Source organism: Panthera pardus, unplaced genomic scaffold (genome assembly GCF_024362965.1).
Source record: "Panthera pardus isolate Hobbes unplaced genomic scaffold, ASM2436296v1 HiC_scaffold_27, whole genome shotgun sequence".
In the NCBI taxonomy this organism is placed as follows: domain Eukaryota; kingdom Metazoa; phylum Chordata; class Mammalia; order Carnivora; family Felidae; genus Panthera; species Panthera pardus.
Window position 1 is genome coordinate 83,356,717 of NW_026526843.1, and position 12,008 is coordinate 83,368,724.

Here is a 12,008-nt window from a genome sequence, read left to right on the forward strand (position 1 = left end):
AAACAGGCTCCAGGCTCTGAGCCGTCAGCACAGAGCCTGACGAGGGGCTCGAACTCACGGACCGTGAGATCATGACCTGAGCCAAAGTTGGACGCTCAACTGACCGAGCCACCCAGGCGCCCCCGGGTGATGCTTTTTTATGAGACTGACGCGCTACCTACTGCGCTAACGAGGCACCTGATGATGCTTTTTTAAGGGAAGCCACTTTTCATAGCCCCTCATGCCACCCTTCTATCTCCAGACCTGTAACTGCCTTGTGTACGAAGCACTTTATGAGCTTTACAAACATTAATTCACTTAATGCTCCCAATAATCCCATGAAATAGTTACTACCATTATCATCCTCATTTTGCACACGAGGAAACTGAGGCACAGAGAAATTAAATGCCTTGCGCAAGGCAACACAGCTAGTAAGTGGTAAAGATGGTATTTGAACCCAGGAGAAGCTATGCTATTACCTTCACCTCAAGTGATCTGGAGGAAGTGATTAAATGGGGACACCTCCATTGGGAAAATGAAGAGCTGGGCATCCGAGGCCTCTTATGTTGTTTATAGATAGCACTATTAAATCTAGATAGCACTATTAAATCCACAGAAGAAAGAAAGGAGAAAATAAAATTTCTATCTCTTGGAATGAGTCATGAATTAATTTTCTTTGAGTCATGTTTTGCATGCATATTACATCCCTTGAGCCATTCAGATAAATCATGCCCGTAGCAGTGCCGGATCCAAGAATCCCTGGGAAATGAAGAGAGGGAGGGAGGATGAAGTGGACAGGCTTGTGCGGTGGCAGTGCCATTATCCCAGCTCCCCAGGGTCCAAGACACCTCCATGAACTTACCAAGCAGTCATACCATTCTGTGAGGACACCACCTGCCTGGCACACAAGATATCATCTAGAAGATGGCGGTTGAGCAGGTCTGGTAGGGAGGAGGGGAAGAAGAGAGGGATATAGTGATCTGGTGCACTGGGGACAGGGTGACAGTGTATGGTGGGCCCAGGGAGCTTGAATAACTTCAATCACTACATTGGCTGATTCTCACTGTCCTTGATTCACTTGTCAGCTGGTTATGAATGACCTCAACTACTATGTTGGCTGTTTCTGTAGAACCTTAACTCATGTTGACTGATCCTGGATGAACTTGACTGTCATATTGACTGGTTATGAATATCCTCAGCCACCATACTGGCTGGTCCTAATGACCTCAAACTCCTTGTTGGCCAGGTCTGGATGACTTCAGCTGTAATTATGTGTGGTTATGGATGATCTCAACTGCAATGGCAGCTGGTCTGACATCACCTTAACCACCATCTTGGCTGGTTGGAAAGCTACTAAACTGCAAGCTTGGTCAATTTTGGTGATTTCAAACACTATGTTGTCAGATCCTGGATAACCTCAACTCCCATTTGACTAGTTACAAATGACCTCAATCTCCATGTTGACTAGTTCCATTCAACCTCAGCCATCATGGTCCAGATGTTCTCAACTGCTCAACCAGGGTGACCTTTACTGCCATTCTGACAGGTTAATGATCTCAACCACAGTGTTAACCAGTCCTGAACAGCCTCAATTGCTATTTTGACTGGTTATAAATAATTCCAACTTCCATGTTAACCAGTCTAGGACCTCAACTTCCATTATAGCTGATCCTGGACTACTTCAACTTCCATGTTGACTCAAAGTGAACCTTAACCTTTATTTTAGCTAGTCTTGAAAAGCCTTACTATTCATGTTACCCTGTCCTAGATAACGTCAACCTCTATGGTGGCCAGTGTTAGACAACCTCAACCTTCAAGCTGGCCAATCCTGTTGGGGTTACCTCACATGTTACTGTAGCAGGACTTGGGCTGCCTCAACCTCCATTTGGTCTGGCCCTCAGTAACCTCAGTCTCCATTTTGGACTGTCTTGGATGACCTCAAGCACCATTTTGGCCAACCCTGAACAACTATTGCTATTAAATTTTGTCCTCAATAACACCACACTCTTGTCTGGAAAGTTCTCTCCTTTCTGCATGAAGGTAACTTATTTATGTTCCTACAGCCAGATATTTGCTTCTTCCCCCAGGGCCTGAACAACCTCATCCACAAATCAGGAACATCTCCCCCTCCATTCTGCATGGAGCTACGTTTCCTATCTCCTGAGTCACAGAAAACTGCAGCCTCCATTCTGGGTGAGGTATACGAGTTCTGAGCCCTCCTGACCTGGACAACATCTAAATGTAGTTGGTAAGGATACAGGATGGTGTCTTTTAACAGCCCAGGCAACTCTGCTCCTTTCCCTGTCATTTTTCTGCTTGTTACTAGAGATCATGGTTTAACAGCCTTGAATTCTGGTGTGTTGGGCAGTGGGGCAGGCAGGGCTTCAGGGTGTCCCCAGTGCTGCCTTACCATGACAATCCATGTGACAGAGGTTCTGGGTGGGTGTAATCCCATTGTCACACCACCAGGCAGAGTTCAGCTGGAAAATGCCGTATTCACTGCTGCCGTCAGGATTGTGGTCCACGAAGGAAGTGTCAAAACCACTCTCATAGTGTGCCATGCACATCCCTGGGTCAAATAAGGAATAGGTATCAGGTAGGCATGGGTCCTGGAAATAGGGGATGGTAGAATGAGGGAGAGGGGACAGTGATCATTGTCATCTCAGTTGTGGGAGTGAGGATCTTGGTTTGGTGTGGTGGTTTTGATGTTGGTGATTCTGGTGAGATATCAGTGATGGCAGTGGTGATAGTATGTGTGATGACTTTGATGGTAGTGATGGTATTGATGGTGGAGATGAGGATGATTGTTGTGAAGGCAATGATAGTAATGACATTAGAGTAAGTTAAACCAGCCATCACAGTCAGTCATGGGGTGACCGAGAGGATCATGCCCTGGGCTGGGGAGGTGATAAATGACAAAGGGGGGACTGGGTCTGAATGTGGTGGGCAGCTCGGGGTGTAGGTGGGACTTGGGGCAGCTGGGGTCTCACAGTCTCCAACGGTGTAGCCCTTGAAGCTGTTGAGGCCTGCCCTCTCCAGCTTCAGTGCCAGTTCACAGCGTTCATAGATCTTGGCATCCACAATAGCAGCCATAAGCATGGCTAAGGTGACCTTCACAGTAACAAAACCCTTCATTATAACACCCACAGGCCCTCCTGGCCAACTCTTTGCTCCAGACTCACCCTGCTATGTCCAGAAATAAGGGCATTCTGGAACTCTGGGCTGTATGAGCAAATGGCTATGCAATAGATTCTGGAACAGAGAAGCCAGAGGGTTAGACACCTCACCACCTTTCCCAGTGCCATTTCTGTTAGAGACATACACACAAGAAAAGAGAAAGATACTGACATATGCATAAAGATGGGAGGAGACAAAAACAGGGAGAAACCCTGAGATGTCACAAAGAGACGCAGGAAGAGAGGAACTGGTGACACAAAGGACAGATAGGACTCAGGCACTGGGACTCACTATCAGCCTACATCCCCCCACATTCCTTAACACTGTTACACTCTGCTGTCATTAATCATGCTGTACCACTTGATTACCTCCATATCCACTCACTCTGCCCCTCATCGCCTCCATTCCTCCTACTCCGCTCAGCAGTCAGCTCTGTTCACTACATCGTGTCTACTACCACCTCGATTTCTCATGCTCTGCGCAATATGGCCACCATGCCCTCATCTTCTGACCCTCATTACCTCCATTTACCCATTCTTGGCTCCTCCTTTACTTTTATGCATTGTTCCATCCTAATTTACTGGAATCTGTCCCACATTACCCCCATTCAATCACACTCTGCCCTGCATTATGTATTACACATGACACATTACATATATATGCACACTCTACTAATTTTCCACCTCCATTCTTGTTCTTTTATTGCCCCATTCACTTATACTGTCTCTCATCCACTTACATTCATTCACACTATGCCTCATATTATCACAATTTCTTAACCTTCTCCTTATATTACCTCAGTTCTCTCACATCATATTCCTTCACCTCAATTCACTCTCAGGCTCTCATTTTCTACTTTCTCCTCCACTTCTTGACAGTGCATGAAATGACACCCATTCATTCTCACATGGCCCATCCTTCAGCTTTGTTAATTGACTCTGGGCCTCATTCTTTCTCTCATTCACTCTCTGCCCCTTCTTCACCTCTATTCTCTCAAATACTATTCCCTTGTTACCCCCGTTTCCTGGAACTCTGCCCTGTAATACTCCCAAACACTAGCTCAAATTACCCATATATACTCATTCTGTGCTTGGTCACCCCCATTCCTCATTTTCTCTTCATTGACTCCATTGACTCTTACTCTGCCTCTCATTCATTTAAACTCATTTCCAATGTAACCCCATTCCCACTTATCACTCCTGTTTGGCTCATGATTTCATGGCTAGTTGTTTCCATTCTGCCCCATAGTACCTTCATTCAGTCACACTCTGCCTTTGAATTCACCACTTTTTGCTAATACTGGGCCCCATTCATCCATCGCCCCCCGACTTCATTCACTTGGGGCCATGTGACCTTCATCTTTCTCTTTGGCTTATAATAACCACAGTTACTCATCTTCTGTTTTTTGCTTCTATTCCCTCTCATTCTGCCCAACATTAGCTCCATTCATGCACATGCATCAGCTCATTCACCTGGGCTGATTGAAACTGGGATCCCTGGACATTCCTGGAGCCCCAAATCACCCCTACCTAGTCCCAGTCTGCCCCTCATTCACCTCTAGCCATTCCCCTTCTCCCTCATAGTGTCACCACTCAAATCTACCTGATTCATATATTCACATTCTACCACATATACATCTTCAGTCCCTCTTATTCTGTCCCTCGTGCTCTCCATTCTTCCTTCTATGCCTCACGTTACCTCCATTCACTCCCACTCTCCTCCTGAATCCACCTCTCTCACTCTTACGTGCTCCATAAACCATCATTTATTCACACTTTGATCCTTAGTACTCAAAACAACTTGCACTCTACTGCTTTATCAACTCCATTCACATTCACTGCCTTGAATTGCTGCACTCAGTCTGCTTCCACTTTCACTTTCTGTCACCTTAGACCATGCCTCATTTTCCCATCATTTACTCAGTCTCATCCATAATCTCAAATTAATTCAAAATCTAATGCATAGTCATTTCCTCATGCTGCTCCACTCTGCCCACTTTTCACTCCACTCTACTCGTTCACTTCCCTCCTATCACCCTTTGTCTCTCCTTGCTACCATTCACTCCCAATTTGTCCTTCATTCACCATTATCCACCCCCACCCCCAACCAGTCCCATAGGTCTCCCATTTAATGACACTCAGATTGGCCAAGACAGAAAAGACTGATCTATTGTTCAGGATTCATATTACCAGTGATGGTATATACTACAAATACCAGTGGCTTCAAAAGGATGGAAGGGGATTCCTCTTCCCCTCAGGTAGTTCAGAGCTAGCATGGCAGCTTCAAGATCACCAGAAAACTGGCTCCTGTGCTGTTTCTCTGACAAACTCATTTGCCACCTTATGGTCCAAAATGGTTGCTCACAATTAGCCACACTTCCATAGTTTTGATGAAAATTTTTTCATTTTTTTAAATGTGTATTCATTTTTGAGAGACAAAGAGAGACAGAGCATGAGCGGGGAAGGGGCAGAGAGAGGGAGACACAGAATCTGAAGCAGGCTCCAGGCTCCGCGCTGTCAGCACAGATCCCAACGCGGGGCTCAAACTCACAAACAGTGAGATCATGACCTGAGCTGAAGTCGGATGTTCAACCGACTGAGCCACCCAGGCGCCCCGATGAAATGTTTTTTTTAAAGGTAAGCCCTACACCCAATGTGGGGCTTGAACTCATGACCCTGGGACCAAGAGTCACCTGCTACCAACTGAGCCAACCAGGCACCCCTTGATAAAATGTGTATTGAGAGCAATTGTAATGATGTCTAACTGGTGAGGTGGGGGGCCTGTGGGTGGGAGCATCACATTGTACAGACTCTGTGGTGGGACCAGCTCCTGTTAGCTTTCCACACCCTTTCACCTTGCTACCTGCTGCTTAGACCACTGTATGAGGAGGTTGCATCTGCAGGGACTGATGGCAGAGGATGCTCAGGAAAGAGTGGGAGTCTGAGCTCTTCAGCGCAGAAAAGCTGGTCTCACATAGCTTATGGATGTGCACTATGAACTCTGAAACAGTTTTGAGGGGCTGTATCACTGCCTTAGGGACATTTCTGGAGCTGGCAATCACTGTACCCCAATACCCACCAACCCAAAGGATTCTCCCTAAACACAGGGGTGCGTGTGTACAAGGTGGTGGGGAATGGGGCTTCTAAGATGGAAGAGGCTAGGTTGGGATGGGATGGGACCTACAGGTCCAGCCCTTCCAACTTCCCACCTTCTAATGCATTTAGAGAGCTGACATGTTTGTACCTGATAAGTGCTGATCCTTCAGGGAGCAAGAGATAGGAGTTACTCCTCTGTTTTTTCTCTTTGTCTGCTAGGGAGCTCCATCTATATTCCCTTTTTTTTTTTAGTGCTTATTTATTTATTTTGAGATGGAGGGAGGAGCAGAGAGGGAGAGAATCTCAAGCAGGCTCTGCGCTGTCAGAGCAGAGCCCGACTGGGGGCTCCATCTCACGAACTGAGAGATCATGACCCGAGACGAAATCAAGAGTCAGATGCTCAACTGACTGAGCCACCCAGGCACCCTCCCCCCCTACATTTTTTTAAGTTTATTTTATTTTGAGAGAGAGAGAGAGAGAGAGAGAGAGAGAGAGAGAGAGAGAATATCCCAAGCAGGCTCCGCACCATCAGCACAGAGCCTGATGCAGGGTTCAAACTCACAAACCCGTGAGATCATGACTTGAGCCAAAATCAAGAGTCAGATACTTAACTTACTGAACCACCCAAGCACTCTGCTCCACCTATATTTCTGGTAAAAATGTTCCTTGGTTAGTTTTAATGGTTCTGGGATGAGGACCCTCAGATACTTTCCAAAAGTTCTGGGGGATATTGAATAAACAAAAGAAAAAATATTATTGGGTAGAAGTTAAGAATCCAACCCTGGGAAACTCTGTGACCTTGGGCAAGTTACTGAGTCTCTCTGGGACTCAGTTTCCTCATCTGACAAGTGGGGGCCATGGGAGTGTTCACAGATGGTGGGAACTATCTGAGGCAGGTCACGTCATATGCTTCACACAGTGTGTGGCACTCAGGAGATACTGAGCTAGGTCTGAGTCCCATTATCACTTGCTGGGCTTGTTGGCAGGAGCCACAGTGTTTTTCCTGCTTTTGCCCTTGCCTCTGTGGCCTGTTCTCCAAAGTAGCCTGTAGATTATCTTTTAATTTTTTCCTTCTTATTTTTTTTATGTTTTTATTTATTTTTGAGACAGAGACAGAGCATGAGCAGGGGAGGGGCAGAGAGGGAGACACAGAATCCGAAGCAAGCTCCAGGCTCCGAGCCGTCAGCACAGAGCCCGAGGTGGGGCTCGAACCCACGGACTGTGAGATCATGACCTGAGCTGAAGTCGGAGGCTTAACCGACTGAGCCTCCCAGGTGCCCCATTTTTTCCTTCTTATTAAAAAAACCTTTATGCATATACATTTCTATTTTTATTTAAATAATAATAAAACATGCAGTACTTACTATGTGCCAAGTCTTGTTCTAAACCCTTGATAAGTATCAATTCATTTGTCATTGTCCCCATTTTATAGATAAGGAAACAGCACAGAGGAGTTCTGCCCTAGGTTACAAAGCTGGTAGGTGGGTGTTTGAAACCAGACTGTCTCCATAAATGTTTGTTTGGTTAGTTCTGTCTTCTTCCCTTGCTATATTCCCAACGTCTAGAATACTATGTGTCATTCAGGAGGTGCTTAAGCACATCCCTGTGAAGCTCATGTTCTAGCGGTGCAAGACTCACGATCAACAAGAATTCTTGATTACTTCTGAGGGGTCTTTTAAAAATCTTTCCCTTCTTATGGCTTCCCATTATGTCTAGAATGAAGCATGAGCTCTGTTCCTGCCAGAGGAGGCCCTACAGCATCTGGCCCCACCCACCTCTCCCACCCTCATACCTCCTACACTCCCAACAAGCTGCCACGGTTTCCGTTCCTCTAACACACCAATTTAGGTTTCACTTCCGGGCTTTTGGAACTGCCGTGCCCTCCACCAGAAAGCTCTTTGCTTCAGCTATTCGTGTGGCCGGCTCCTTTTGGTCAGCGTATCTGTCACCTCCAACGAAAGGAGTTCGATCCTGCCCATCCAAAGAAAGCATCCTTTCGTCAGTCACTACTTAACACATTCCTTACACCCCGGGGTGGGTGTGTTCTAGGTGGCCGTTTTTTATCTTTAGTTTGTTTGTATACTGTCCTTCAAACCCCCAGCTCTAGCCACTGGATGGAGTCAGTGTGACCTTTCCTTACCTCCCAGCCTTTGTGCACGCTGGGCAATGCTGCCACGCATCCCGTCTTCGTGTTCAATTACACCTGTAAACCCGATGCTGCCCTTCGGGTTCAAGACACCAAATTCCTGCCTGCCAGAATTTTTCTTAATTGGGCAATTCCCCTCGTCGCCATAAGGAAAATGGTTTTTGAAATCTCAGGAATGACGGCCTCTGCAGAACAAAATAAACATCTGCTCCATAGGTGATGGCAGCCAGCGAGGTGAAGAGACACGGTGGACACGGCCACCTCAAAGCAGCCGCGCGGGCGCAGCCATCTTCTCTTCGCGCAGGCGCAGGCGCAGGCTCAGGCGCAGGCGAGGCGCAGGCGCAGACGCAGGCGCACGCGCCCCAGCCCCATCTCTTTCGCGTCCCGCCGGCGGGAGGGGGCCTGGTGGTGACTATTGGCTGACGCGGGCTCAAAGACCCCGCTGAGCGTGCGCACACCAGCCTGCTGCAGCCCTGTAGGCTGCGGAGCCCGTGTCGGTCCCGAAGCGGAAGTGTTGCTCAGGGCCAGTTCTTCTAATGGTCTGCTCTGTAGTGAGCAGAAAATCTATTGTCGAGAGGGTGAGAAAGAGGAGGGGGGATGGGTTGAGAGGGCGAGTGCTAGGGGTGATGGGCCAAGTGATGGGGAGTTCTGGAGGAACGAAGGAAGGGGGATTTGGGAGGATCATTGATGCGGGGAGTTGTGGGGTGATGGGAGACTGAATGAAGGTCTCTGGGGCATGATGGTGGACAAAGTTACGGGACTAGTCAGGGTTGAATGGGGCTTATTAAACGTTGACTTTAACACGTTTTCCGGCACAGTGACTTGCGCTAAGGGTTCTTACGCACTCCTCATCAGGCGCCTCCTTAGGCGCGCCCCACCTTTTCCTCTCCCCTCTCCCCTCGCCCACACCCCAGCGTAGGGGCCTGGTGTGAATGCTCCAGCCGAAGTGAATCTGCACCCGAAGGCTTCCTTCTGGCTCCTGGGCAAGCCGGCCCCAGTGAGGTGAGGAGGAGAAGGAAGAGGTACCTGAGTGGATTCACTTCGGGGCATGGGGGTTGGGGTGGGCGAGGCCTGGTGTCGCGGGGTCTGGGGGGATCATGGGGCTTTAAAACGTCATAGTTTTTAAAAGTTCATTTTACTTGGTGTATGATAAATACTAACACATTTGAATTACAGATTAATTAAAAATAGAAGAAAAGAAAATCAAAAGGAATTGATTTTTATCCCCCTGCATTTAAATGTCCGGTCCATTCTTAGCAAGTTTTTAGTGGGTATTCGGGGTATGCGTTTTTAAACTTTTAACAGTTTGAAATGGGTTCCTGCAATTTTATAACCTACCTTATTTTCATTTAGAAGTTTACTGTGATTCAGCTTAAAAATTTATTCTCTAACATTTAAAAAAACTTAATTTAGATATACGTACAGAGAAATATACAAATACTAAAGCATACAGTTCCATACAACATTTTTAATAGGTCTGTAACATTTCACTCCTTGTATTTCCTTACTGATCGCTTATTATGAGTCACAGGATTAACTTCGGCATTCAGAAAGTCAGTGCTGAGGTGAAGGTACTTACAGAGAAGTTGTGATGCATTAGAATACATTATTTCATTAGGTAGAATGCCTAGAATTACAATTTCTGGGTCAGTACACAAGTATATATAGAAAAAAAACCCTTTTGTGTTAGATGCTCATGTAAGGAAGAGAGTCAAGAATACACAGGTGGTTGTTGAAAACTACATGGTTGCCCAAACTTCCACAGAATGGCCTCATGCCCCGCTAGTGTGAGGGGAATTTCTAGGCAGATAATTCTGGGCATATAAACCTTATGGGTTCTCTCATATGCTGTACACTTTTCCATTCTTCCAGCTCAGCTTTCACACATCTCTGCCTTTTCCCAAGAAAAGCAGGAAATGGCCAAACCCCAGGTAAGTATGCTGTTTCTTCCCCCCCCCCTTTTTTTTTTTTTTTTTAAACCATGGACGTGATGAGCGACTTAGGAATCTCTGACCTAATAGGAAATTATTTGTAAATAAGCATTAGGATCAGGGAAAATGAGAGACAGCAAGGCCAAGTTAGAATGTAGACATTAGGGTGTGACAGATACTAACATTGACTTACAGATTTCTCTTTGAGCTTCTGGCAGCCAGAGGGAAACGTAACCAGGAACCTGGTTCACCTTACTCCTCAGGAGAGAGTGCACTGAGTTCTCAGGGAAGTAAAGGTTTCCTGTGTTTGCCTTCCAAGGCATTTCTTTTCTGAGTCTTCATGTGGTTGGTGGAATTGTCTTCAACCACAGCCTAGTGATAAATGCAGTCGCTGGTTTCCTACAGATATTTCTTTTTTTTTAATTTTTTAATGTTTATTTTTTATTTATATTAGAGAGAGAGTGCGAGCAGGGGAGGGGCAGAGAGACAGAGACAGAATCTGAAGCAGGCTCCAGGCTCCGAGCTGTCAGCACAGAGCCTGACACAGGGCTCAAACCCATAAGCAGTGGATCATGACCTGAGCTGAAGTTGGATGCTTAACCGACTGAGCCACCCAGGCGCCCCTCCTGCAGATATTTCTTACAGCATTTCTCACTGAGCTGGAGACATGGTGTCAGAGTATCCTTTGGGAATGAAATATGTCAGGGAACTTGCTTTTCTTGAGATCGTTTTTCTGAAGTAATTTTATCGGTCAGACTTTGGATTCTCATTTAGCCAAGAGACAAAGTCCTACAGGTGCTCACAGCCAACCAATGTTTTTCTTTCACTTAAAAAATTTTAAAAAAATTTTAAATGTTTATTTTTGAGAGAGAGAGAGAAAGAGTGAGTAGTGGAGGGGCAGAGAGAGAAGACACAGAATCTGAAGCAGGCTCCAGGCTCCGAGCTGTCAGCACAGAGTCTGATGCGGGGCTTGAACCCACAAACTGTGATATCATGACCTGAGCCTAAGTCGGAGGAAATTTTTACTCATCATAATTCCCTGGAGATTCAGACAACTTGTCAGTTCTTTCCTTTTTTATTGCTGGGTGGTATTCCATGGTATAGATGTACCGTAGCTTATTTATCCATTCTCCTGTTGAAAATCATTTGGATTATTTCCAGTTTTGGCAATTACGAGTAAAGCCACTTTAATATTCATACACAGGTTTTTGTGTGCACATATGTTTTCATTTCTCTAGAATAAATATTGGATTTCTGGGTCTTATGGTAACTGTATGCTTAACGTTTTAAGAATCTGCCAAATTGTTCTCCAGAATAGTTGAATCATTTTTCATTTTCACCAGCAATGTATAAGAATTCCAGTTGCTTCACATTTTTGCCAGCACTTGGTATTGTCAGTATTTTTTAATGTTTATTTATTTATTTTGAGAGAGCATGAGCGTGAGCAAGGGAGGGGCATAGAGAGGGAGAGAGAGAATCCCAAGCAGGCTGATCGTGACCTGAGCTGAAATCAAGGGTTGGACACGTAGCCAACTGAGCCATCCAGGCGCCCTGGTATTGTTAGTATTTTTAATTTTAGTCATTCTAGTAGTATAGTTATTGTTTCATCATGCCTTTAATTTGTGTTTCACTAATAGCTGATGATGTTTAAGACCTCTATGTTTCTTTACTTTTTGTATA

The 12,008-nt window shown here is 45.9% G+C and overlaps 2 protein-coding genes across 8 annotated transcripts in view; one reads left to right on the forward strand and one right to left on the reverse strand.

Annotated features, from left to right (window-relative positions):
- Positions 1-534: 534 nt before the first annotated feature.
- Positions 535-3,176, reverse strand: LOC109248169 (sperm acrosome-associated protein 5-like). The gene is made up of 4 exons (XM_019417610.2): positions 2,970-3,176; positions 2,390-2,548; positions 842-920; positions 535-738 (listed from the first exon to the last, which is right to left on the reverse strand). Exons 1-4 carry the CDS (start codon positions 3,112-3,114, stop codon positions 639-641), a joined length of 483 nt encoding a protein of 160 aa, XP_019273155.1. The 5' UTR covers positions 3,115-3,176; the 3' UTR covers positions 535-638.
- A 5,590-nt stretch (positions 3,177-8,766) lies between these two features.
- ZNF182 (zinc finger protein 182) overlaps positions 8,767-12,008 on the forward strand; it is a 30,071-nt gene continuing 26,829 nt past the window's right edge. For 2 of the 7 annotated variants that reach the window (XM_019417562.2, XM_019417568.2), the window contains exons 1-3: positions 8,767-8,975; positions 9,312-9,399; positions 10,270-10,328. In XM_019417562.2, coding sequence (XP_019273107.1) covers positions 10,314-10,328 — 15 coding nt within the window. In that variant the 5' untranslated portion in view covers positions 8,767-8,975; positions 9,312-9,399; positions 10,270-10,313. Of the gene's footprint in view, positions 8,976-9,215; positions 9,420-10,269; positions 10,329-12,008 lie in introns of all 7 variants that reach the window. The other 5 variants (XM_019417563.2, XM_019417564.2, XM_019417566.2 and 2 more) reach the window with 5 other exon arrangements.